Source organism: Dromaius novaehollandiae, chromosome 5 (genome assembly GCF_036370855.1).
Source record: "Dromaius novaehollandiae isolate bDroNov1 chromosome 5, bDroNov1.hap1, whole genome shotgun sequence".
NCBI classification, from domain to species: Eukaryota; Metazoa; Chordata; class Aves; order Casuariiformes; family Dromaiidae; genus Dromaius; species Dromaius novaehollandiae.
The window spans coordinates 72,305,271-72,331,750 of record NC_088102.1 but is presented as its reverse complement, the minus strand read 5'-3'; the positions used below and the strand labels follow the sequence as shown (position 1 = coordinate 72,331,750).

Genomic DNA, 26,480 nt, shown 5'->3' with positions numbered 1-26,480 from the left:
GAGCTGGCTGGTGGTGGCCATCCCAAACACCTCCTGCCCCATGGTGCAGCCCCCAGCTCCTGCTTGCCTCCTGGACCACCAGAGACTGCTGTGGTGGGGAGGGCAATATATAGGCAGAGGTGCAGGCCTCGCTGCCAGGGGAGCCAATCAACAGCATCAGGCACCTTTTGAGACGTTATCAGGAGGGTTATCTCCCATCTGACGGAGCCCCAGCCTCCAATAACCTTCTCCATCCCCGTGCATGCCCATATATGCGTCTCGGCTCCACTTCTGGCATCACACGCACCCCACCAGTGGGTGGGTGCCTGCCTGGCTGTCCCCGTGGGGAGCCTGATGATGATCTGAGCAGAACTCCGCACCTGGGTGCTGCAGTGGGTGCAGGGTGTGTGGGCCCTTCCTATGCCTGATCCCGCATGGGTCTGGGTGTGTCACACTGTGCCAGGGAGCGTGGCAAGAGCCCTTCCTTGACAGGGACTGTCCTGTGCTGCGGGCAGCATCTGCTGCAGCCTCCTTGCTGCTGTGGGGCTGACCTCTGGCACCAGGTCCCTCCGCACTGCAGCCCTCCACATGGGGCAGGCACTGGGGCTGGCTCTGGGCTAGAAAGCTCCAGCGTGGCACCAAGTCAAGCCCAGCCCCAGGCTCCATGGCACATTGGCAGGAGGGCCTGGGCCCCTCACAGCAGCTTGCAGGCGGATGGAGGTGCTGCCCAGCTGCCTGCAGGCCTGTGCCCCTCAGCCCCACAGTCCCCATGGCAGCCACGCTTGCCGCATGCAGTGCCGAGGCATGAAGGAGTTGGTTCCCCCACTGCACACCAGCCCCCAAGGGGAAGCAGCAGCAGCAGCCTGAGTGCTGCTCTGTGTCAGAGCACAGGCATCTGCTGGGCCTGCTGAACAGCCAGCATCTCACCACCTGCTTCTGTTTCTGCTCAGCCAGCTGCATTTCAGAGTACGATAACGCTAGGCTTCTGTGTATCAGTATCTCTTTGCAGTGCCAGTGCCACAGAGACCTGGAGCAAATCCAGAGTGATTGAGGGCCTCTTCAGACAAATCTGAGGGATATGGGAGACCAGTGTTGGTTCCCTTGAGCCTGCTGGTCAAGGGGACGGTCTGGCCAGGAGTGGAGACCTCCCCCAGCTTAATATCGCTCTGTGTGGGTGGCATCACTGTCAGGGCTTTGCCTTTGTGATCATCACATTTAACCTCCCCAGCACCTACCTGAGTGTAGGACAGCCAGCAGGGAATGAAGGAGAGCCTCCAGCAAGCACAAGCCTCTGTTGCGAGGCTCAGGAGATGAGCTGATTCCTCAGGAGGGTGGCCTGGATAAACTGGCCTGAGCTCTAGTGAAAAAGGGCACATAGAGGAGGAGGAAGGGAGGAGGAGCTTTGCCAACAAGGTCTCCCTGGTTGCTGTGCTTAGGGAAAGGGCTCAGGCAGGAGAGGAGGGTCCAGTAGTGCAAGAGGATCAGGATTTTATCCGAGTAGGCAGGGATGGGGCTTGGAAGGTCAAGGCCCATTTGGCTCCTAAGGTGCTTAAGGGATGAGAACATCAGTCACATGAGGAAAGGTTGGGAGAGCTTGGCCTGTTCATGGTGGAGAAGAAAAGCCTGGGGGGGTGGATCTTTATCAGTGGGTATAAATATTTGAAGGGAGGGTATCAAGAGCCAGGAAGTTCTGTCTGCCCAGAAGGAAAAATTTCTTTCCTGTGAGGAAGCCCTGGAACAGGTTGCCCGGGGAGGTTGTGGAATCTCTGTTCTTGGAGAAATTGCAGAAGCGTCTGGATAGGGCATTCCCATGCAGGGAATGAAGGACAGCCTCCAGCAAGCACAAGCCTCTGTCGCGAGGCTCAGGAGATGAGCTAATGCCTCAGGAGGGTGGCCTGGATAAGCTGACCCGAACTCCAGTGAAAAAGGGCACATACAAGAGGAGGAAGGGAGGAGGAGCTTTGCCCGTGAGGTCTCCCAGGCCACTGTGCTTAGGGAAAGGGCTCAGGCAGGAGAGGAGGGTCCAGCAGTGCATGAGAATCAAGCTTGCCTGCAAGAACTCTCTTATCGTGTGTGCTCTGCATTTCTGTTTGTACTCTAAAGCAAGAGGAAGCACAGTCAGCTTGAAATGGAGCCTTATTTCTTAGGATCTCCTCATCAGTAGGGCCACTCCAACAGCACACCAATCCTATGCGACACTTGTTTGACACCACGGTTAAGGAGAACTGTGAAAAGCTGAGGAAGGGCCGGTTTGGAGCCAGCCTCAGGAAATGTGGGAGGAATGGAGGGATGTTGTCCAATCAGGCAAGGATGGGGCTCGGAATGTCAAGGCCCATTTGGCTCGTATGATGCTTAAGGGATGGGAGCATCTGTCACACGCGGAAAGGCTGAGAGAACTGGGCCTGTTCATGGTGGAGAAGGGAAGCCTGTGGGGAGATCTTTATCAGTGGGCATAAATATCTGAAGGGAGGGTGTCAAGAGCTTTTCAGTGGTGCCCAGCGATAGGATGAGAGGCAACGGGCACAACCTGAAACCCAGGAAGTTCCGTCTGCCCAGAAGGAAAAGCTTCTTTCCTGTGAGGGTGACGGAGCCCGGGAACAGGTTGCCCGGGGAGGCTGTGGAGTCTCCGTCTTTGGAGGCATTGCAGAGGCATCTGGATAGGGTCCTGGGCGATGGGCTTTAGATGACCCTCATGGACAGGGGCATTGGCCTCGATGATCTCCAGAAGTCCCTTCCAACCTCTGCCGTTGTGTGCGTCTGTGCTTCCGTGAACACAAGGCAGAGCGCAGGGCAGCTTCAGTCGTGCCACGCTGTCGGCCCTGTGCAGATGCACTGAAACGTCACCCCAAGGCAAAAGGATCTGGAAAGCTCTGGCCACTTCAAGGCCTTCCTGACACAAAGAGCTTCTTTACCCTGTGCGGCATTGGCCTCAGGTTGTAATGTCACTGCCGAGCTGCCAGGCCCTACTCCCTGCTAGTGCAGGTGCTGGTGCAGAACTGGGAGGGCAGAGGGAGACAGCGCCCGGGATGGTTCAGCCCAGCCTGCACCTGCATTCTCCCTTTTACGGCCTGTTTCTCCCCACCGACTGCAGTGGGAACATGGGACGATGCCACTTCCGGTCTGTGCCCTTTTCAGGTCCAGTGAATCAGGCACAGCCCCAGCCCTGCCCCCTTGTTTCCCTCCCACACAATGCCTGGAAGGGTGGCTGCTTCAGCATCTGCAGTAGGTAGCTAGGTGGACTGGGGGGTCAAGGGGACCTGTGCTCGTGGCTGGCTGTACCAGCAAAGCAGTTCAGCCCAGCAGTGCCTTGCAGGTCTCTCGGGCCACCTCTAAGTTGTGGCAGCAGCACCCACCCAAGGGCAGGGCAGTTCCCAGCACCTCGCTCCACCTCAGAATGCGCCCTCCATCCAACATCCGGGAGCCCTCTGTCAGGGCAGGGACGAGGGTGGCTAGCACCTGCCCACAGTCGCTTCACAGCTGGTGGGAATCCCTCCCTGCCCAGGCAAGCTCAGCTGCCACGTGGGGACATATTTTGCAGCTGCAGCACAACAGACAGCTCCAGTGCCCCAGTGTGGGGATTTTCCCACTGTGTACAGACAGCAGGGACGAGGTGCAGACCAGCAACTGAGTCAGGGCTCTCACAGAACACATCCTACCTTGGCTGCAAACCTCAGTGCATAGCCACTTGCTTCCCTAGTTGAAAGAGTAGCAGGTCACAGCAACAGAAGCTGTCGGGAAGTGGACTAGTGGCAGGGGCTTGTCAGACCTCAGCATTCCAGTATGGGCTGCGTACAAATGCTGGCAGGCCTTGCAGAGAGACAAGAGTGGCATAGAAAGCTCATGCAGCATATGCACTGACCACATAGACCTTCTGTGTTTAACTGGTGGGACAATCATGGGAGGTATCAAAGCTGTGAGCTGATTATGGAGATGGAAGTGCAGCAGTTGGGAAGCCAGAGAGGGATATTTAGCATTGAGAGATGTGCATTCAGTTTTCTTCCCAGGCCCACTTTGTGCACCTTGTGGGTGATGCCTGCAATCACAGACACAAAGCATGTGCCTTGCTGTCTCGGATGGGGCCAACGCTTGGTGGCAGGCAGGAAGGCAGGCCGTAGCCTCCCTTTGAGGCACCCCCATCCATAATGCCATCGTCCTCCCCCACCGGTATGACAGCAGCAAAATTCCTTTCTTCCTTTGAGTGCAGCCAGCTCCTGCTGTGTTTCTTCCTTTAATCCCGATATGTTCAATCTTTCAATAGTGCAAGAAAAGAAGAACTGCTAAAATGACCCCAGGTATTCACTGCCACCTAAGACTGCAGGGCATGGTCCACCTCGATGGTGACACACTGACCCAGGCCCACAGCATCCGACCTCAGGGAGCCTGCACGGCCACAGCCTTACTGCCATGCCCACTCCCTGCCCATGGCTTTTACTGTCCTGGGGCTGCCGGCGGAAAGGTGACAGAGATCAGAAGGGGCTCAGAGCCACGCAGCTCACTTTGGGATTTGCCACACTGGCCTCAAAGCAGCCCTGGTGCACCCAGGGCAGTGCAGGCGAGAGAGGGACACTGTGGTTGTCCTGTCTGTCTGCTCAGGTGAACTGCATCTGTGGTTCAGTGCTTTCCAGTTCCGAGTCAGGGAACGGGAGCCATGGCTAGCACATGGCAGGAGTCCCACAGGGCCCACCTGAACCACTCTGACCCAAGCCAGGCTCTGTGCCGGCTCTTGTTGGGGCAGCAGGTCACAGGGGCCTTGAGCTATTGTTTCAGGTTTCTCTTTAGCTTGGGGGCGCACAAGTCTAGAGAGCACAACTCCATACCTGCGTCCCGTAGGACACCGCAGGACCTGCTTGCTGTCTGAGCAAAAGGCATTGGCCATGCAGGGGCCCAGGTGGCTCGTGAGTCCATGTGGGCTGTGCCTGGAAAAACCCACCCAGACTGTGAAGGCCAGGGGAGTGAATGCAAGTGCTGGCTCCAGGCAGAGGTGCTTCTGGTCCAGCCCAGATGGAAGAGTCCAAGTAGGGGCAATGACAGAGCTTGGAAATCAAGTGTGCTGCACTCCCTGCTGTAGTGGGGCTGATTTCTTTCCAGTTGAGGTAGAAAACATAGTCAAACTGTGTATAAAGGACTGCTCCTGCCCACTCCACGGTGATCTTCCTCCTTGTCATTGTCTTTCCCATCTCCATAGCTCCCAGTAGCACAGTGGTGTGTGGTGCTTGTCGAAAGGTCAAGGCCCATTTGGAGTTTAATGTGTTGAGGGATGTGAAAGACAGCAAGCAGGGATTAAGCAGCATGACAGCCTTCTAGGATGGGATGCCTGGCTGGATAGATGAGGGGAGAGCAGGGCAAGTTGTCTCCCTTGACTTGAGCAAGGCTTTTGACACTGTCTCCCATCACATCCTCACAGGCAAGCTGAGGAAGTGTGGGTTAGAGGAGCAGACAGTGAGGTGGCTTAAAACTGGCTGTCTGGCAGAGCTCAGAGAGTTGTGATGAGCAGCACAAAGTCTCGTTGGAGGCCTGTAGCTAGCAAGCTAGCGGTGTCTGCCAGGGGTCCCTGCTGGGTGCAGTACTGTTCATCTTGTTCCTCAGTGACGTGGACGAAGGGACAGAGTGCACCCACAGCAAGTGTGCTGATGATCAAAAACCAGGAGGAGTGGCTGATACCCCAGAGTGCTGTGCTGCCCTTCCGAGGGAGCTCGACAGTCTGGGGAGATGGGCAGAGGGGAACCTCATGAAGCTGAATCAAGGGAAGTGCAGAGGCCTGCCCCTGGGGAGGAATACCCACTGCAGCAGTAGAGGGTGGTGGCTGACCTGCTGGAAAGCAGCCGTGCAGAGAAGGACCTGGGAGGCCTGGTGGACAACAAGCTGACCGTGAGCCAGCACCGTGCCCTTGTGGCCAAGAAGGCCAAGGGTATGCTGGGCTGCATTAGGCAGAGTGTTGTCAGCAGGTGGAGGGAGGTGATCCTGTGCCTCTGCTGAGCCCTGGGGAGGCCTCGTCTGGAGTGCTGTGTGCAGTTCTGGGCTCCTCAAGACAAGAGAGACATGGAGCTCCTGGAGTGAGTGCAGTAAAGGGCTCCTAAGATGCTGAAGGGACAGGAATATGTGTCATAACCTCCCTGCAAGACATCTCCACTTGTCACACTGTTGTCCTGCCCTTGCGTTTGGGCTGCAGGCCTGCCTTACAGCAAGGGAAACCTCCAGCGAGGAGAGGAAGCCTATCAGCTGCTCCACCAGTGCTGCATCGGGCCTCACTGCCAATGCTTGGCTCTTTCCGCAGAGCAGCACTTGCTCTGTGGCAGTCTCTGACGTGGGCAGTGTGCACCAGCAGCGATGGAGAATGTCGACCTGGTGCAGCGCTGCTCTGGGGCGGGTGCAGGCCACAGCAGCCAGGGTGCCATGTAGGGAGGCGTCTCAGCTTAGGACAGTGCGGACAAAACACCCGCAGCAGCAACAGCGATTAACTGGAGCCGTGTGAGGCCGGCAGGAGAGTTACTGGTCCGTGCAACAGAGCTCACGCTGAGCAGAACGTGCTCCGTGTCCACCCCAGCCACCCCCGGGATACGGCAATGTGCCCAAAGGCCTCACCTTGGGGCCGAGGCTCCAAACATTTTTTTATTTTTTTAATAGAAGAGAGAGAAATGCACAGTGGAAGCACAAACTCAGGCAGCGCCTGGAGGGCTGCGCAGGAGGGATGATGGAGGCCCATCTCCATGGTGCCCATAGTCCCTGGCTGGCCCAAGTGGGCGGTTAATGAGACAGGCGATGCCCGCTGTGGCTGGCCTGTGGCTGCGTGGGGGCAGATCCCCATGGCACCACGCGTGTCCTCAGGGACTGCTGCAGTGTGGCCCTGCCATCCTCATAGCAACGTCCCGGGGCCGCTGACACCAACATCGTCGTAGCCCATGTCTTGGGGCGCTGAAGCTGGTGCATCTGTCGCGGCTCCCGGCAGCTCTGGGTGGCTCAGCGAGGGCCGGCTCCCCTCTGCAGACAGCATGGCTGGTACCTCTAGGGGCCGTTTTATCCCCCGTCTGCCAGGTCCAGGCCCGGGGCTCCACTTGTGCCCAGGCACTGCACACTGCCGCGGAAGTGCACGGGGGAGCCACCTCTCCCGGCCAGACAGCACAGTGCTGGGAACAGCAGCGCTGCTGTGTGGGCTGCGGCGCCTCTTACCTCCCAGTGCCGCCGGCTCGGAGACATCTCCGTTGCTCAGTCCCGGAGCAGTGGCCTCTCCTGAGTACACCACGGCCGCAGCATCACCGTACCCGTTTGGGGAGGGTTGTGCCAGAGCAGTGCAGGGGTGTCTGCAACAGACAGGACAGTGAAACCCAGGCTGGGGCAGGCGTTGCGTTGTGCCAGCCCCCACTGGCCATGGACCTGGGGCTGCCGATGTTGGGGCCCACTGTGTGGGGCTGCCAGCTCTCGGATGGAGCCAGCAGCCCTGAGGCTAGTCCTCAGCCATGAATGCCAGGCCAGAAAATAACCGAGGGCCACATGGCCATGCTGCCCAGGCACCACGTGAGACCACCAGCTGCATCAGAGGGCTGCACCTCCGGGCACGTGGCAGCATGGCCCTGTGCCCCGGCCATGAGAACAATAGAAAAGAGAGAAATGCACAGTGGAAGGACACACAAAGTCTGGCATGGCCAGAGGGCTGTGTTGGCGGGATGATGGAGGCAGATCTCCACAGTGCCCGTAGGCCCTGGCAGGCCTGAGTGGGTGGTCAATCAGGCAGCCAACGCCCTCTGAGGCTGGGCCGTGGCTGCGTGGGGGCAGAGCCCCATGGCACCACGTGCATCCCCAGGGACTGCTGCAGCGTGGCCCCATCGTGCTCACAGCGATGTCCCGGGGCTGCTGACGCCAACGTCGCCGTAGCCCATGTCCCCAGGCGCTGAGGCTAGGGCGTTTGTCACAGCTCCCGGCAGCTCCAGGTGGCTCAGCGAGGGTGGGCTCCCCACTGGGGTCAGCAAGGCCAGTTTCTGTAGCGGCTGTTTCATCCCCTGGCTGCCAGGACCCGCCTGGGGATCCCCCCCATGCCCACACGCTGCCCACCACTGCGGCACAGCGCGGGGAAGCTGCCTCTCCTGGTGGGATGGCACGGTGCTGGGAACAGCAGCACTGCCACGCAGGCTGTGGTGCCTCTTACCTCCCAGCCCCACTGCCTCGGAGACACCTTCCTTGCTCGGCCCCTGAGCAGGGGCCACTCCAGGGCGCAGCGTGGCCGCGGCATCATTGTACCCATCTGGGAGGTCGTGCCTGGGCAGGGTTGTCTGCGACAGATGGTCAGTGAAACAAAGGCGGGGGCAGGGGCCGCGTTGTGCCAGCCCCCACTGGCTGTGGAACTGGGGGTGCCAATGTTAGGGCCTGCTGCATGGGGCTGCCAGCTCTCGAATGGAGCCAGCAGCCCAAGACTTGTCCCCAGCCACAAGTGCCAGGCCAGAAAATAACCGAGGGCCACATGGCCATGCTGCCAAGGCACCATGTGAGGCCCCTGCTGGCACCAGCTGCCTCAGAGGGCTGCAGCTCTGGGCACACCGCAGCACAGTCCTGCGCCCCGGCCCCGTACCTGCTGCTGTCCCGGGGCTGGTGGCCTCCACATTGTGGAAGGTGCAATATGGCAGCTTCATCACTGAGCCCTCCGACGGGGAGCCTGGAGGATGGGGCGTTAGGGGAGGCTGCCTGGACCCATGGCCTGGCCAGCACCCTGGGCAGGACAGCCTTGCCACACAGCGGTGACTGTGGAGGGCCAGGAGATGCCTCTGCGCTGCAGCTCCCCATGGCCTGCACGTGGCCGGGCTCCCAGCCCAGCTGCTGCAGCGGGTGCGTGGGGGCCTCAGTACAGGGACCTCCCTCCCCACGGAGAGGCACTGGGCTGAGCCGGGCTGGCCAGGGAGGGGCTGTTGGGAGTCATGGCCTGCCAGGCCATTGCAGCCCTCTGCCTCCCGCATCCCTCTGCCTCCCCACACCCCTGGGGGGTGCCACAAGCCAGCCCACAGCCTCCATGCCCCGTCCCTGCCCAGGGCACCCCTGTCCCCACTGCCCGTCTCCCAGTGCCTCCCTCTGCAGCCTTTTCCCCGTGCTCCGTGCTCTTATGAGAGCAGACAACACTGGCATCGGTGCGAGTGTGTGGCCCTGGCCATGGGGCAGTCTGTGGGTGCAGGCAGACAGGAGAGATTCGTTGCCTGAACACTTGAAGCTCCTGTCCCAGGGTGCATGCACCTGAGACACTGGGCACCTCCTGGTACTCCGGTGTCAGGGTGTAGTCGAGCTCCTCATAGACGGCCTCAGAGATTGCATCCGTGGCTCTGCCAGGGCCTAGAAAGCAAGGGCAGCCGTAACCCCAGGCCGTGGGCACAGAATGTGGGATGGAGGGGGTCACCAGCTGTGCCCGCGATAACCCTGTGGCCCAGCTCCACTGCTCTGCCCCATCCTCTGAGTGGCTCTGGCACCCCTGCCTGGCCTCTGTCCTGCGCCGGGTCCTGCCTTCGCTCAGCGCTGGCCTCCTGGCTTCCACTGCCACACCCAACTCCAGCCTGTGCAGCTGGGCCGCCCCATGGCCAGGCAGTCCCCGGAGCCATCAGCAGCCCCCAGCCCTGACTGGCTCTGCCCTGACTCCTCGTCCTAGTAGCTTCAGCCCCAGAGACCACTGGCACAACCCACCTCTGTGCTGAGCCATGGCGCGCCATGCCTGCACAGTGAGGGTCCCCGCGGCCAGGCAGAGCAGGGTGCCCAGGACGATGCAGAGCATGGTGGGCACCGGCATGGATCCAGCCCCTGCCGCGTGGGTCCTGTGAGCACCTGCGACGACACCGACACGAGCTGCACGGCTGGAGGGAGTCTGGCCATATCCCATGCTGCATCACTGTGGACACACAGCGGGATGCAGGGGAGTGGCTGGCGGGACAGAGAGGCTGCACCACCCCGAGCTGGAGGATCCCTGGGGCCACCGCGCTGCCCTGTGCAGGCAGAGCTACCTGTGCAGGATGTGCCATCTGGACAGCTGGTTGCCGTGGCTGATGTGGGAGTTGCTCTGGTACCTCCAGGCTCCCTGTCGCACAAGATGTGGGTGTCCCCAGGGGAGTCACAGGGCTGCAGCTGCCAGGGTGCCGAGGGGCAGTGCCAGAGGGAGTCGGCCCCCAGCTCGCACTGCACCCAGGCCAGCCACGCGGGGCCTGAGCCCTGTGTGGTTGTGGGTGTAGGTGACAGCCGGCCCCCAGCCCCACAGCCCAGCTGCTGGCACACCACAGCGGCTGTGGCAGGGCTGGTGCCGTTGGCGCACACACTGCCCCACGTCCCGTTGTAGAAGACCTCCAGGCGCCCGGTGCAGCTGCTGCCGCCTGCCAGCCGCAGGGCTGTGAGCTCTGCAAGGGGGTAGCATGGGGGCGTAGGCACAGCTCAGGCGGGGCTGGGCAACACCCCTGCTGTCCCGGCCACTCCGCCCACCTCCCCGGGTCACCATGAGAAGCATCCTAAGGAGTGGACACGGCAGGGCAGTGGGGCGAAGGTGCCGTCTCACTCCCCGGACTGCCCAGGGTGTGGGGAGGTGGGCAGGGAGGCCGGTCGGGAGGGCTGATGCCACAACCGGTCCCACAGCCCCGCTGGCCCTGGCCCTGGTGGAGCGCGGTGCTGACCTGAGCAGATGGCTGCCGCACCAGCACCCTCCTTACAGCCACGCTGCCCCGGGGCCAGGGCTGGGGCTGGTGCCGGGGCTGGGCAGTCCCAGAGTGTCGCCTCGGCCCCGGAGCAGGCGCCAGCACCCAGCCACACTGGCCCCGAGCCCCGGCCGTAGCGGGCCGAGCCGGGCACTGCCAGGACCTCGCCGCAGCCCAACTGGTGGCAGACGACAGCGGCGTCCCACAGGTCCCAGGTGTCCTCGCAGACGCGGCTCCAGGTCCCCTGCACGTAGACCTCCACTCTCCCAGCACAGCGCCCAGGGCCACTCACCAGCCGCACGCGCTGGCTCCCTGCAGCCAGAGACAGCTTGGGTTGGGGCAGCCGCTCGGGCCCCCACAGTGTTCCGGGGCCCTTCCCGGCACACTCACCCGAGCACACAACTGCCGCTTCCTCGGCGTGGTCCGGCGGCACGGCGCTGGGCAGCGTGGAGTTGCACTGGGCCAGGCGAGCCTCTGTGCCCACACACCGGAGCCCGCTCAGCCCCAGGGGGCTCGAGCCTGGCCCCAGCACTGGGGCAGCATAGGCCTTCTGCACCGTGCCGCACTGGAGCTGCCGGCACACCACGCTTGCACTGCTGTCATCCCACTGCTGTGGCAGGACTCGGCCCCAGGCCCCACCCAGGGCCACCTCCAGGTGTCCGTCGCAGCGGCTCTCCCCATCCACCAGCCACAGGGGTTCAGTGCCACCTGTCCCCGCACAGAGGGCAGATGTCCTGAGGCTCTTTGGGGACCGTGGGGTGCCAAGGAGTCCCACAGGATGCTGGGGGACAGCACGGCCCCACTGCCCTCCTCCTGCCCATGTGCCTGCTGCCGTGTCTGGGCTCAGCCCTCCTCCTGCCCTGACATGGCCCTGCTTCCCCAGATGGGCCCTGTGCCCCACAGCTCCTGGTGGCAGTAGGGGGAGTGGGGTACCCTTCCTTTTTGGGGTGCTGGGTCCCCTCCCCACAGCAGGCCCTCCTGTCTGACGCCACCTGCCCCACACGCACCTGAGCAATTGACTGCGGCAGCGTGGTCCGGTGAGCAAGCAGGGATCCCCAGCACCGTGGCAGGGCACTCTCCCAGGTGGGACTTGGTCCCACTGCAGTGAAATGTGTCCTGCCACAGCGGGCCGCTCCCTGTCCCAAAACACCCTCCACGGGGCACGGAGGTGGCAAAGCCGCAGCCGAGGTGGTGGCAGAGCACCTGGGCATCGGGCATGTCCCAGCCGGCATCGCAGAGGGAGCCCCAGGTGCCGCGTGCCTCCAGCTCCACCTGCCCTGTGCACTCTGTGCTGCCGTTCACCAGCCTGAAGCCCGTGTAGGCTGGGAGGGAGAAAAGGGCGCTGGAGATGAAGGCCTCATGTCCCCTGCTCTGCAATGGTGGGGGCATGCAGGCATGGCAGCCCTCTGCCTCCCCATGCCCCGCTGCCTTCTCGTGCCCCTGGGGGCTGCCACAAGCCAGCCCGCAGCCTCCCTACCCTGTCCCTGCCCAGGGCACCCCTGTCCCTGCTGCCCGTCTCCCCGCACCTCCCACTACAGCTTCTGCCCCGTACCCTGCTCTCTTACAGGAGCAGATGACGGCAGCGTCGCTGGCGTGGGTGCAGACCTGGCCATGGGGCAGCCTTCGGGTGCAAGCAGACAGGAGGGATTCGTTGCCTGCACACTCAAAGCCCCCGTCCCAGATGGGCCCAGCTCCTGCCCCAAAGCGTGCTGCCCCAGTGATGGCCAGAGCTGCTCCGCAACCCAGCTCCTTGCAGATGACGTGGGCGGTGTTGAGGTCCACGTGGGCCTTGCAGAGGGTGGCCCAGCCTCGGCCCTGCCTGACCTCCACGCGGCCCAAGCAGGTGCAGTCCCCGCCAACCAGCCGCACAAACCCTGCCGGAGGAGAGAGTCTGGGGTCTCTTGGGGGTCCCTGGAACACGCTGGGGGCTTGCAGGGGGGCTGCCCCCATAACCATGGTGCTGGCATAGTGGGGCCTGAGTGCGAGGCAGCCTAGAGGGACCCCATGGCTCTTACCTTGGCAGACCACACCAACATCCCAGTCATGGGGGCCAGGGTATGGCCCCCATCCCGGGACAGTGCATTCCCAGAGTGCAGACTCATCCCCGCGACAGTCCACAAGAGCCAGTTGAGTAGGTCCAGACCCTCTCCCAAAGTGGGTCGAGTCATGGGCGCTTTTGGCCGAGCCACAGCCCAGCTGCTGACACACCACCTCGGCATCCTCCATGTCCCATACGTCATCTGCCACCGTTCCCCACTGGCCCCGCAGCTTCACCTCCACTCTGCCTGCACAGGGACCACCTCCATTCACCAGCCTGAGCTCCACAGCATCTGTATTAGAGGTGCCCTCAGGGCGTGAGTGTGGTGCACTGCAGCCCCACTCCTGCACCCCATCTGTGCCCAGGCAGTCCCCATTGGGAAGTCCCTGGGCATAGCCATGCCATCTCCAAACTGCGCACAGCCAAGGGTCTGCTCCCTGGCAGAGTATCCTGATCCCTCACCTGAGCACGTCACCCCAACATCTGTGTCATGGCCACAGTAGTGCTGGCCCCAGCCGTAGTGGGGACAGTGGTGGAGTGCTGTCTCACTGCCACGACATAGAAAAGGTTGCAGCCAAATCTGGCCAGCCCCTGCCCCGAACGGCATGTATGGGGAAGTCCTTGCCACGGTGCCACATCCCAGCTGCCTGCAGACCACGGAGGCCCCACGGACATCCCAGATGAAGTCATAGCTGCACACGGTGCCCCACTGGCCCTCGTGCTTCACCTCCACCCGGCCGGCGCAGCGGCTGCCTCCGTCAACCAGTCGCAGCTCCCCGGTGCCTGTGGGTGCCCATGTGGGACCACAAAGGAGGACATGGAGTCCCAGCATGGTGTCAGTGTTGTCTGGTGTAGCATGCCCTGCCAGGCTGGCCAGGGAGCTCTGTCCCACAGCTGTTCCCTGCCCTGATGGCCTCCACTCCCCACTGCGGGCCTGGCTTTTGGACCCTGGCATATGGCTGTGTGGGTGGAAAAGCCTTGGGTGCACTGCAGGACACCAGGTGTGAAGAAAGGTAGGGCCATATCCAGACCCTGAATGTCCAGCACCCGATGCAAGGTGAACACAGCAGAGGACATGTCCTGCCACATGTGCTCAGTGTTCGGCCCCACTGCAAAAACCCTGTCCCCAGCACAGTGCAGGCACTGTGGGCCCCGAGGGCTGCCCAGGTGGTGTGCCTCCACTGGTGCCTCTGAGAAGCCCACCCAGAAGGTCACACACAGACCCATGGAGGCCACCCCAGCCCCATGGTGGCCTCCCCATCCCCAAGGCTGCCTCCCACTCTCGGCATGAGGGCAGGCAGCTCCAGCCCCAGGGAGCCTGCAGGCACTCACCCCTGCAGAGCTGCACGCACAGCAGCAGCCCCAGTGCGCTGGCAAGGAGCTGGCTGATGGTGGCCATCCCAAACACCTCCTGCCCCACAGTGCAGCCCCCAGCACCCGCTCGCCTCCTGGGCCACCAGAGACTGCTGTGGTGGGGGGGGGCAATATATAGGCAGAAGCGCAGGCCCCGCTGCCAGGGGAGCCAATCAACGGCATTAGGCACCTTTTGAGACGTTATCAGGAGGGTTATCTCCCATCTGACGGAGCCCCAGCCTCCAACAACCTTCTCCATCCCCGTGCATGCCCATATATGCGTCTCGGCTCCACTTCTGGCATCATGCGCTCCCCACCAGTGGGTGGGTGCCTGCCTGGCTGTCCCCGTGGGGAGCCTGATGATGATCTGAGCAGAGCTCCCCACCTGGGTGCTGCAGTGGGTGCAGGGTGTGTGGGCCCTTCCTATGCCTGATCCCGCATGGGTCTGGGTGTGTCACACTGTGCCAGGGAGCATGACAAGAGCCCTTCCTTGACAGGGACTGTCCTGTGCTGCGGGCAGCATCTGCTGCAGCCTCCTTGCTGCTGTGGGGCTGACCTCTGGCACCAGGTCCCTCCGCACTGCAGCCCTCCACATGGGGCAGGCACTGGGGCTGGCTCTGGGCTAGAAAGCTCCAGGGTGGCACCAAGTCAAGCCCAGCCCCAGGCTCCATGGCACATTGGCAGGAGGGCCTGGGCCCCTCACAGTGGCCTGTGGGCAGATGGAGGCGCTGCCCAGTTGCCTGCAGGTGTGTGCCCTTCAGCCTGTGAGCCCCCACACAGCCACGCTCGCCCCATACAGCGCTGAGGTAGGAAGGAGGTGATTCCCCCACTGCACACCAGCCCCCACGCGGAAGCAGCAGCAGCAGCCCGAGTGCTGCTCTGTGTCAGAGCACACGCATCTGCTGGGCCTGCTGAACAGCCAGCATCTCACCACCTGCTTCTGTTTCTGCTCAGCCAGCTGCATTTCAGAGTATGATAACGCTAGGCTTCTGTGTATCAGTATCTCTTTGCAGTGCCAGTGCCACAGAGACCTGGAGCAAATCCAGAGCAACTGAGAGGCTCTTGGACAAATCTGAGGGTCATGGGAGACCGGTGTTGGTTCCCTTGAGCCTGCTGGTCAAGGGGACAGTCTGGCCAGGAGTGGAGACCTCCCCCAGGTTAACATTGCTCTGCATGGGTGGTGTCCCTGGCAGGGCCTTGCCTTTGTGGTCATCACATTTAACCTCCCCAGCATCTGCCCGAGGGCAGAGCAGCAAGCAGGAAATGAAGGAGAGCCTCCGCCGAGCACAAGAGTGGTCTGTCGTGAGGCTCAGGAGATGAGCTGATGTCTCAGGAGGGTGGCCTGGATAAGCTGACCCGAACTCCAGTGAAAAAGGGCACATAGAGGAGGAGGAAGGGAGGAGGAGCTTTGCCAATGAGGTCTCCCAGGCTGCTGTGCTTAGGGAAAGGGCTCAGGCAGGAGAGGAGGGTCCAGCAGTGCATGAGAATCAAGACTGCCTGCAAGAACTCTCTTATCATGTGTGCTCTCCATTTCTGTTTGTACGCTAAAGCAAGAGGAAGCACAGTCAGCTTGAAATGGAGCTCGATTTCTTAGGAGCTCCTTGTCAGTAGGGCTACTCTAACAGCACACCAATGCTATGCGACACCTGTTTGACACCATGGTTAAGGAGAACTGCCAAAAGCTGAGGAAGGGCTGGTGTGGAGCCAGCCTCAGGAAATGTGGGAGAAATGGAGGGATGTTGTCCAAGCAGGCAAGGATGGGGCTCGGAATGTCAAGGCCCATTTGGCTCCTACGATGCTTAAGAGATGGGAGCATCTGTCACACGCGGAAAGGCTGAGAGAACTGGGCCTGTTCATGGTGGAGAAGGGAAGGCTGTGGGGGAATCTTTATCAGTGGGCATAAATATCTGAAGGGAGGGTGTCAAGAGCTTTTCAGTGGTGCCCAGCAATAGGACAAGAGGCAACGGGCACAACCTGAAACCCAGGAAGTTCCGTCTGCCCAGCAGGATAAGCTTCTTTCCTGTGAGGGTGACGGAGCCCGGGAACAGGTTTCCTGGGGAGGTTGTGGAGTCTCCATCTTTGGAGGCATTGCAGAGGCGTCTGGATAGGGTCCTGGGTGATGGGCTTTAGATGACCCTCATGGACAGGGGCATTGGCCTCGATGATCTCCAGAGGTCCCTTCCAACCTCTGCCGTTGTGTGCTTCTGTGCTTCCGTGAACACAAGGCAGGGTGGAGGGCAGAGTCAGTCGTGCCACGCTGTCGGCCCTGTGCAGATGCATTTAATCCTCAGCCCAAGGCAAAAGGATCTGGAAAGCTCTGGCCACTTCAAGGCCTTCCTGACACAAAGGGCTTCTTTACCCTGTGCGGCATTGGCCTGAGGTGGCACTGCCACTGCTGAGCTATCAGGCCCTGCTCCCTGCTAGTGCAGGTGCTGGTGCAGAACTGGGAGGGCAGAGGGAGACAGCGCCCGGGATGGTTCAGTCCAGCCTGCACTTGCAATCCCCGCCCTGTATGGCTTGTTTCTCCCCCTGCAGTCACTGGGGACATAGGAGGATGCACTTCTGGTCTCTGTCCTTTTCAGGTCCAGTGAATCAGGCACGGCCCCAGCCCTGCCCCCTTGTTTCCCTCCCACACAATGCCTGGAAGGGTGGCTGCTTCAGCATCTGCAGTAGGTAGCTAGGTGGACTGGGGGGGTCAAGGGGACCTGTGCTCGTGGCTGGCTGTACCAGCAAAGCAGTTCAGCCCAGCAATGCCTTGCAGGTCTCTCGGGCCTCCTCTAAGTTGTGGCAGCAGCCCTCACCCAAGGGCAGGGGAATTCCCAGCACCTCGCTCCGCCTCGGAATGCACCCTCCATCCGACATCCGGGAGCCCTCTGCCAGGGCAGGAACGAAGGTGGCCAGCACCTGCTCACAGTTGCTTCACAGCTGGTGGGAATCCTTCCCTGCCCAGACAGCCCCGCTGCCACGTGGGGACATTTTTCCCCAGCTGCAGCACAACAGGCATCTAGTGTGCCTGAGCGTGGAGATTCAAAGCACCCCCATCCATAACGACACCATCCTCCCCCACCGGTATGACAGCAGCAAAATTCCCTTCTTCCCTCGAGTGCAGCCAACTGCTGCTGCGTTTCTTCCTTTAATCCCAATGTGTTCAATCTTTCAATCAAGCTGGAAAAGGAGAGGAACTGCTAAAATGACCCTAGGTATTCACTGCTGCCTGAGACCACACGGCATGGTCCACCTCGATGGCAACACACTGTCCCGGCCCCACAGCATCTGACCTCAGGGGGCCTGCACGGCCACAGCCCTGCTGCCATGCCCACTCCCTGCCCATGGCTTTCACTGCCCTGGTGCTTCTGGGGAAAAGAGGCAGAAGGTATCCAAAGCCTCACAGCTCACGGGGTTTGCCACACTGGCCTCCAAGCAGCCATGGTGCACCCAGGGCAGTGCAGGTGACAGGGGGAGACTTTGGTTGTCCTGTCTCAGTGTCTGCTCAGGTGAACCATATCTGTGTTTCAGTGCTTTCCAGCTCTGAATCAGGGAACGGGAGCCAGGGTTAAGCACGTGGCAGGAGTCCCACAGGGCCCACCTGAACCACTCTGATCAAAGCCAGGCTCTGTGCCAGCTCTTGTTTGGGCAGAAGGTCACAGGGGCCTTGAGCTCTCGTTTCAGGTTTCTCTTAAGCTCGGGGGTGCACAAGTCCAGAGAGTGCAACTCCGTACTTGCATCCCACTAGGACACCGCAGGACCTGCTTGCTGTCTGAGCAAAAGGCATTGGCCATGCAGGGCCCAGGTGGCTCATGGCTCCATGTGGGCTGTGCCTGTCAAAAAATACCACCCAGACCGTGAAGGCCAGAGGAGCGAGTGCAAGTGCAGGCTCCAGGCAGAGGCACTTCTGGTCCAGCCCAGATGGAAGAGTCCAAGTAGGGGCAATGACAGAGCTTGGAAATCAAGTGTGCTGCACTCCCTGCTGTAGTGGGGCTGATTTCTTTCCAGTTGAGGTAGAAAACATAGTCAAACTGTGTATCTTTATACTGCTCCTGCCCACTCCACAGTGATCTTCCTCCTTGTCATTGTCTTTCCCATCCCTGCAGCTCCCAGCAGCACAGTGGTGTGTGGCGCTTGTCCTTCTTCATGAGGTTGAAACAGCCGTGCCACAGTAACAGCAGCGTTAGCTTGCTTGTTGCCTGAGGCTGCATGTGTCTGGCTTACACTTGTGGTTTCCTGAACTACTCTTAGAGTACTACAATGCCAGGGGACATCTGTTTGACACCGTGGTTAAGGAGAACTGCCAAAAGCTGAGGCAGGGCTTGTGTGGAGCCAGCCTCAGGAAACGTGGGAGGAATAGAGGGATGTTGTCCGAGTAGGAAGGATGTGGCTCAAAAGGTCCAGGCCGAGACCCCGGCCCCTTTGGAGTTTAATGTGTTGAGGGATGTGAAGCAAGCAGGGCTTCTTTAAATCCATCAATAACCAAAGGAGGAGAAGGGAAGTTGTGGGCTCACTGCTGACCGGGGAAAGGGCCCTGGTGACAAAGCATGTTGGAAAGGCAGAGATCCTAAATGCTGCTTTGCTGCAGTCTTTCCTGCAAAGACGGGCCCTCCGCATATCCCAGGCCCTGGAGAGCAGGGAGAAAGCCTCAAGAGAGGCTGACTTTTCCAGATCCAGAGTAGCAAGTGTGGATTCCCAAAGGGGGAAATCATGCTTAACCAACGTGAGAGCCTTCTAGGATGGGACGCCTGGCTGGGTAGATGAGGGGAGAGCAGGGCAAGTTGTCTCCCTTCACTTGAGCAAGGCTTTGGACGCTGTCTCCCATCACATCCTCACAGGCAAGCTGAGGAAGTGTGGGTTAGATGGGCAGACAGTGAGGTGGCTTGAAAACTGGCTGTCTGGCAGAGCTCAGAGGGTTGTGATGAGCAGCACAAAGTCTCGTTGGAGGACTGTAGCTGGCAGTGTCTGCCAGGGGTCCATGCTGGGTGCAGTACTGTTCATCTTCTTCCTCAGTGACGTGGATGAGGGGACAGAGTGCACCCACAGCAAGTGTGCTGATGATCGAAAACCAGGAGGAGTGGCTGATAGCCCAGGGGGCTGTGCTGCCCTTGCGAGCGAGCTTGACAGTCTGGGGAGGTGGGCAGATGGGAACCTCATGAAGCTGAATCAGGTGAAGTGCAGAGGCCTGCCCCTGGGGAGGAATACCCGCTGCAGCAGTAGAGGGTGGTGGCTGACCTGCTGGAAAGCAACCGTGCAGAGAAGGACCTGGGAGGCCTGGTGGACAACAAGCTGACCGTGAGCCAGTACTGTGCCCTTGTGGCCAAGAAGGCCAAGGGTATGCTGGGCTGCATTAGGCAGAGTGTTGTCAGCAGGTGGAGGGAGGTGATCCTGTGCCTCTACTGAGCCCTGGGGAGGCCACGTCTGGAGTGCTATGTGCAGTTCTGGGCTCCCCAAGACAAGAGAGACACGGAGCTCCTGGAGCAAGTGCAGCAAAGGGCTCCTATGATGCTGAAGGAATGGGAATATGTATCATACGAGGAAAAGCTGAGAGAGCTGGGCCTGTTCATGGTGGAGGAGAGAAGCCTGAGGTCGGGGGGTCTCTATTGATGGGTATAACTATGTGAAGGGAGTTTGTGAAGAGGATGGGGCCAGACTCTTTTCACTGGTGCCCAGTGATGCCTCCAATCAAGGAGACAAAGCATCTGCCCTGCTCTCCCAGATGGGGGCTTTTACTAGGTGGCAGGCAGGAAGGCAGACCATAGCCTCCCTCCAAGACATCTCCACTTGTCACACTGTTGTCCTGCCCTTGTGTTTGGGCTGCAGGCCTGCCTTACAGCAAGGGAAACCTCCAGCGAGGAGAGGAAGCCTGCCAGCTGCTCCACCACTGCTGCATCGGGCGGCGCTGCCCATGCTTGGCTCTTTCTATAGAGCAGCGCTCGCTCCATGGCAGTCCCTGCCATGGGCAGTGTGCACCACCAGCAATGGCAAATGTCGACCTGGTGCAGCGCTGCTCTGGGGCGGGTGAGGGCAACAGCAGCCAGGGTGCCATGTAGGGAGGCGTCTCGGCTTAGGACAGTGCGGGCGAAAGACCCGTAGCAGCAACAGCGATTAACTGGAGCCGTGTGAGGCCGGCAGGAGAGTTACTGGCTCCATGCAACAGAGCTCACTCTGAGCAGGACATGCTCCTTGTCCGCCCCAGCCACCCCCGGGATATAGCAATGTGCCCAAAGGCCTCACCTTGGGGCCGAGGCTCCAAACATTTTTTTATTTTTTTTAATAGAAGAGAGAGAAATGGACAGTGGAAGCACAAACTCAGGCAGCGCCTGGAGGGCTGCGTGGGGGGGATGATGGAGACACATCTCCATGGTGCCCATAGTCCCTGGCCAGCCCGAGTGGGCCGTTAGTGAGACAGACGATACCTGCTGTGGCTGGCCTGTGGCTCATGGGGGCAGATCCCCATGGCACCGTGTGTGTCCTCAGGGACTGCCACAGCCCGGCCCCGCCATGCTCACGGTGATGTCCTGGGGCCACTGACACCAACATCGTCGTAGCCCATGTCTTGGGGCGCTGAAGCTGGTGCATCTGTCGTGGCTCCTGGCAGCTCCGGGTGGCTCAGCGAGGGCCGGCTCCCCGCTGCGGACAGCATGGCCGGTGCCTCTAGGGGGCATTTCATCCCCCGGCTGCCAGGTCCAGGCCAGTGGTCCCCGCCATGCCCAGGCACCACCCACCGCCGCAGTAGAGCACGGGGGAGCCACCTCTCCCGGCGGGATGGCACAGTGCTGGGAATGGCAGTGCTGCTGTGCAGGCTGCGGCACCTCTTACCTTCCAGCACTGCAACCTCAGAAACATCTCCGTTGCTTGACCCTGGAGAAGCGGCCTCTCCTGGGTGCAGGACAGCCGCAGCATCATCATACCCGTCCGGGGGGCCATGCCTGGGCAGGGGTGTCTGCAACAGACAGGGCAGTGAAACGAAGGCCAGGGCAGGGACGTGTTGTGCCAGCCACCACTGGCCAAGGAGCTGCGGGTGCCGACATGGGGGCCAGGCCTGCTGCATGGGGCTGCCAGCTCTCGGATGGAGCCAGCAGCCCAGAGGCTCATCCCCAGCCACGAGTGTTGGCCCAGAAAATAACCGCGGGCCACGTGGCCATGCTGCACAGGCACCATGTGAGGCCCCTGCTGGCACTGGCTGTGGCATGACGGCTGCACCTCTGGGCGCGTTGCAGCACGGCCCTGCACTCCGGCCCCGTACCTGCTGCTGTCGCGGGGCTGCTGACCTCCACACTGTCACTGGTGTAATACGGCAGCTTTGTAGCTGAGCCCTCCGATGGAGAGCCTGGAGGATGGGGCGTTAGGAGAGGCTGCCCAGTCCCACGGCCTAGCCAGCACCCTGGGCAGGACAGCCTCACCGCACAGCGGGGACTGTGAGGGGCCAGGATACGGCCCTGCACTGCAGCTCCCCGTGGTCAGCACATGGCTGGGCTCCCAGCACAGCTGCTGCAGCGGGTGCGTGGGGGCCTCAGCACAGAGACCTCCTTCCCCAGGGAGAGGTGCCGGGCTGGGCTGGCCTCTTCCCACGGGAGTCAGGGTGTACGCACCTGAGCCACTGGGCACCTCCTGGTACTCTGGCGTCAGGGTGTAGTCGAGCTCCTCATAGACGGCCTCAGAGATTGTGTCCCCAGCTCTGCCAGGGCCTGGAAAGCAAGGGCAGCCATAACCCCAGGCCATGGGCACAGCACATGGGATGGTGGGGGTCCCCAGCTGTGCCCCCGATATCCCTGTGGCCCAGCTCCACTGCTGTGCCCCATCTGCTGAGTGGCTCTGGTGCCCCTGCCTGGCCCTCGTGCTGCGCCGCGTCCTGCCCTCTTTCAGCACTGGCCTCCTGGCCTCCACCGCCATGCCTGTCCCCAGCCTGTGCAGCCGGGCCGCCCCATGGCCAGGCAGTCCCGGGAGCCATCAGTGGCCCCCAGCCCTGACTGGCTCTGCCCTGGTGCCTCGTCCTGGTAGATTCAGCCCCGGAGAACCCCGGTGCGACCCACCTCTGTGCTGAGCCATGGCACACCATGCCTGCATGGCGAGAGCCCCCAGGGCCAGGCAGAGCAGGGTCCCCAGGATGATGCAGAGGATGGTGGGCACTGCCATGGCCCCAGCACCCCCCGCAGGGCTCCTGTGGGCACCTGTGAGGACACCAAAACACGGCAGAGCTGGAGGGAGGCTGGGGACCCTGTCCCATCCTGCATCACTGTGGATGCATGGGAGGATGCAGGGGAGCAGCTTGAGGGACAGGGAGGCCAAGGAGGGCACCCCTGGGCCGAAGGGCCAACCCCTGCATGAAGCCGAGGGGTGACAGTGCCCGGGCAGCTGGGGTCTCCTTGCCAGAGCTGCTCCCCCTCCACTGGGCTGCGCCAGCCCGAGCTGGAGGGTCCCTGGGGCCACTGCGCTGGCAAAGCTACCTGTGCAAGCTGTGCCGTCTGGGCATCCAGTTGCCCTGGCTGGCGTGGGAGTCACTCTGGTGCCGCCAGGGTCCCCGTCACATGTGATGTGGGTGTCCCCAGGGGAGTCGCAGGGCTGCAGGTGCCAGGGTGCCGAGGGGCAGTGCCAGAGGGAGTCGGTCCCCAGCTCGCACTGCACCCAGGCCAGCCACGCAGGGCCTGAGCCCTGTGTGGTTGCTGGGGCAGATGCCAGTCGGCCCGTGGCCCCGCAGCCCAGCTGCTGGCACACCACGGCGGCTGTGGCGGGGCTGGTGCCATTGGCGCACACGCTGCCCCACGTCCCATTGTAGAAGACCTCCAGGCGCCCGGTGCAGCTGCTGCCACCCGCCAGCCGCAGGACTGTGAGCTCTGCAAGGGGATAGCATGAGCGGGGCGGGGCACAGCTGAGCCAGGGCTGGGCAACACCCCCACTCTTACGACCACGCCACCCACCTCCCCGGGGCACCAAGAGAAGCACCCCAAGCAGTGGACACGCTGGGGCAGTGGGGCAAAGGCACCATCTCGCTCCCCGGGACTGCCCAGGGTGTGGGGAGCTGGTCAGGGAGGCCGGTGGGGAGGGCTGGCACCACGGCCAGTCCCACAGCCCTGCTACCTCTGGCCCCGGTGGAGGATGCCACTGACCTGAGCAAACGGCTGCTGCGCCAGCACCCTGCTTGCAACCACGCTGCCCTGGGGCTGGGGCCGGGGCCGGGCAGTCCCAGAGTGTCGCCTCGGCCCCAGAGCACCCGCCAGCGCCCAGCCACACTGGCCCCGAGCCCCGGCCGTAGCGGGCTGAGTCGGGCACTGCCAGGGCCTTGCCGCAGCCCAGCTGGCGGCAGACGACGGTGGCATCCCAGAGGTCCCAGGCATCCTCACAGACATGGATCCAGGCCCCCTGCACGTAGACCTCCACTCTCCCAGCACAGCGCCCAGGGCCGCTTGCCAGCCGCACCCGCCGGCTCCCTGCAGCCAGAGACAGCCCGGGATGGGGCAGCCACTCAGGCCCCTGTGGCGCCCCGGGGCCCTTCCTGGCACACTCACCTGAGCACACAACCACCGCCTCCTCAGTGTGGCCCGATGGCACGGCGCTGGGCAGCGTGGCATTGCACTGGGCCAGGTGGGTCTCCGTGCCTGCACACCAGAGCCCGCTCAGCCCCAGGGGACTCGAGCCTGGCTGCAGCACTGGGGCGGCGTAGGCCTTCTGCACCGTGCCGCACCGGAGCTGCCGGCACACCACGCTGGCACCGCTGTCGTCCCACTGCTGGACTCGGCCCCAGGCCCCACCCAGGGCCACCTCCAGGCGCCCGTCACAGCGGCTCTCCCCATCCACCAGCCGCAGGGGTTCAGTTCCACCTGGCCCCACACAGAGGGGAGATGTCCTGAGACGCTGTGGGGACCGTGGGGTGCCAAGAAGCCCCACGGCTTGCCGGGGGACAGCACGGCCCCACTGCCCTCCTCCTGCCCATGTGCCTGCTACCCTGTGTGTGGGCTCAGCCCTCCTCCTGCCCTGACATGGCCCTGCTTCCCCAGATGGGCCCTGTGCCCCACAGCTCCTGGTGGCAGTGAGAAGGAGGGGCACCCCTCCATTTGGGGTGCTGGGTCCCCTCCCCACAGCAGGCCCTCCTGTCTGACGCCACCTGCCCCGCACGCACCTGAGCAATTGACTGCAGCAGCGTGGCCCAGTGAGCAGGCGGGGGTCCCCAGCGCCGTGGCAGGGCACTCTCCCAGGTGGGACTCAGTCCCGCTGCAGTGAAATGTGTCCTGCCACAGTGGGCCGCTCCCTGTCCCAAAATACCCTCTGCGAGGCACAGAGGCTGCAAAGCCGCAGCCGAGGTGGTGGCAGAGCACCTGGGCGTCGGGCATGTCCCAGCCGGCGTCGCAGAGGGAGCCCCAGGTGCCGCGTGCCTCCAGCTCCACCCGCCCTGTGCACTCTGTGCTGCCATTCACCAGCCTGAAGCCTGTGTAGGCTGGGAGGGAGAAAAGACGCTGGAGATGAAGGCTCATGTCCCCTGCTCTGCAATGGTGGGGGCATGCAGGCATGGCAGCCCTCTGCCTCCCACACCCCGCTGCCTTCTCGTGCCCCTAGGGACTGCCACAAGCCAGCCCGCAGCCTCCCTGCCCCGTCCCTGCCCTGGGCACCCCTGTCCCTGCTGCCCGTCTCCCCCGCCTCCCGCTGCAGCCTCTGTCCCGTGCCCTGCTCTCTTACGGGAGCAGATGATGGCAGCGTCACTGGTGTGGGTGCAGCCCTGGCCATGGGGCAGCCTGCGGGTGCAAGCAGACAGGAGGGATTCGTTGCCTGCACACTCAAAGCCCCCATCCCAGATGGGCCCAGCTCCTGCCCCAAAGCGTGCCGCCCCAGTGATGGCCAGAGCTGCTCCACAGCCCAGCTCCTTGCAGATGACATGGGCGGTGTTGAGGTCCATGTGGGCTTCACAGAGGGTGGCCCAGGCTCGGCCCTGCCTGACCTCCACGCGGCCCAAGCAGGCACTGTCTCCGCCAACCAGCCGCACAAACCCTGCCGGAGGAGAGAGTCTGGGATCTCTTGGGGGTCCCTGGGACACGCTGGGGGGTTGTGGAGGGGCTGCCACCAGAGCCATGGTGCTGGCACAGACGGCCCCAATTGCGAGAAAGCCTGGGCCGTGACCACCACAGCTCTTACCTTGGCAGACCACGCCAACATCCCAGTCATGGGGGCCAGTGTATGGCCCCCACCCCTGGACAGTGCATTCCCAGAGGGCAGATTCATCCCCGTGACAGTCAACTCGAACCAGATGGATTGGTCCAGACCCTTTCCCAAAGCGAGTTGAGCCGTGTGCGCTTTTGGCCGAGCCACAGCCCAGCTGCTGACACACCACCTCGGCGTCCTCCATTTCCCAGCTGTTGTCTGCCACCGTCCCCCACTGGCCCCGCAGCTTCACCTCCACTCTGCCTGCACAGGGACCACCTCCATTCACCAGCCTCAGCTCCACGGCGTCTGCATTAGAGGTGCCCTCAGGGCATGAGTGTGGTGCACTGCAGCCCACTCCTGCACCCCATCTGTGCCCAGGGAGTCCCCATTGGGAAGTCCCTGGTAATGGCCATGCCAGCTCCCAACCGTGAGCAGCCAAGGGGCTGCACCACAGTACGGTCACCCAAACCCTCACCTGAGCACGTCACCCCAACATCTGTGTCATGGCCACAGTAGTGCTGGCCCCAGCCGAAGTGGGGGCAGTTGTGGAGCGCTGTCTCAGTGCCACGGCATAAGAAGGGTTGCAGCCAAATCCGGCCAGTCCCAGCCCCAAATGGGGTGTACGGGGAGGCCCTGGCCACGGTGCCGCATCCCAGCTGCCTGCAGACCACGGAGGCCCCACGGACATCCCAGAGGAAGTCATAGCTGCACACGGTGCCCCACTGGCCCTCGTGCTTCATCTCCACCCGACCGGCGCAGCGGCTGCCTCCGTTAACCAGTCGCAGCTCCCCGGTGCCTGTGGGTGCCCATGTGGGACCACAAAGGAGGACATGGAGTCCCAGCATGGTGCCACGGGCACCTGGCACAGCCTGCCCTACCAGGCTGGCTGGGGGACTCTGTCCCACAGCTGTTCCCTGCCCTGATGGCCTCCACTCCCCACTGCGGGCCTGGCTTTTGGGTCCCGATGTATGGCTGTTGGGGGGGAAAGCCTCGGCGCACTGCAGGACATTCTCCTGAATGTCCAGCACCCGATGCAAGGTGAACACAGCAGAGCACATGTCCTGCCACATGTGCTCAGTGTTTGGCCCCACTGGCATAAGCCCTGTCCCCAGCGCAGCGCAGGCACTGCGAGTCCCCGAGGGCTGCCTGGGTGGGGTGTCTCCGCTGGTGTCCCTAGGAAGCCCTCCCAGCAGGTCACGCACAGACCCATGGTGGCCACCCCAGCCCCACGGTGGCCTCCCCAACCCCAGGGCTGCCTCCCACTCTCGGCATGAGGGCAGGCAGCTCCAGCCCCGGGGAGCCCACAGGCACTCACCCCTGCAGAGCTGCACGCACAGCAGCAG

The 26,480-nt window shown here is 62.3% G+C and overlaps 2 protein-coding genes across 2 annotated transcripts; both read right to left on the bottom strand.

Moving 5' to 3' along the window:
• Positions 1-5,452: 5,452 nt before the first annotated feature.
• On the bottom strand, positions 5,453-13,618 carry LOC135328598 (antigen WC1.1-like). The gene is made up of 13 exons (XM_064513479.1): positions 13,126-13,618; positions 12,641-12,955; positions 12,191-12,499; positions 11,633-11,947; positions 10,605-11,333; positions 10,011-10,334; positions 9,634-9,771; positions 9,209-9,288; positions 8,120-8,243; positions 7,810-7,930; positions 7,147-7,277; positions 6,160-6,278; positions 5,453-5,680 (listed from the first exon to the last, which is right to left on the bottom strand). Exons 1-13 carry the CDS (start codon positions 13,616-13,618, stop codon positions 5,453-5,455), a joined length of 3,426 nt encoding a protein of 1,141 aa, XP_064369549.1.
• A 6,891-nt stretch (positions 13,619-20,509) lies between these two features.
• Positions 20,510-26,480, bottom strand: LOC135328597 (antigen WC1.1-like; the record flags this gene model as incomplete). Its single annotated transcript, XM_064513478.1, has 13 exons — positions 20,510-20,634; positions 20,824-20,883; positions 21,251-21,334; positions 21,597-21,692; positions 22,038-22,175; positions 22,452-22,838; positions 23,112-23,432; positions 23,511-23,822; positions 24,122-24,436; positions 24,676-24,984; positions 25,129-25,443; positions 25,613-25,933; positions 26,453-26,480. Coding segments are annotated over 13 exons (2,811 nt in total), but the record flags the coding sequence as incomplete, so codon positions are not given.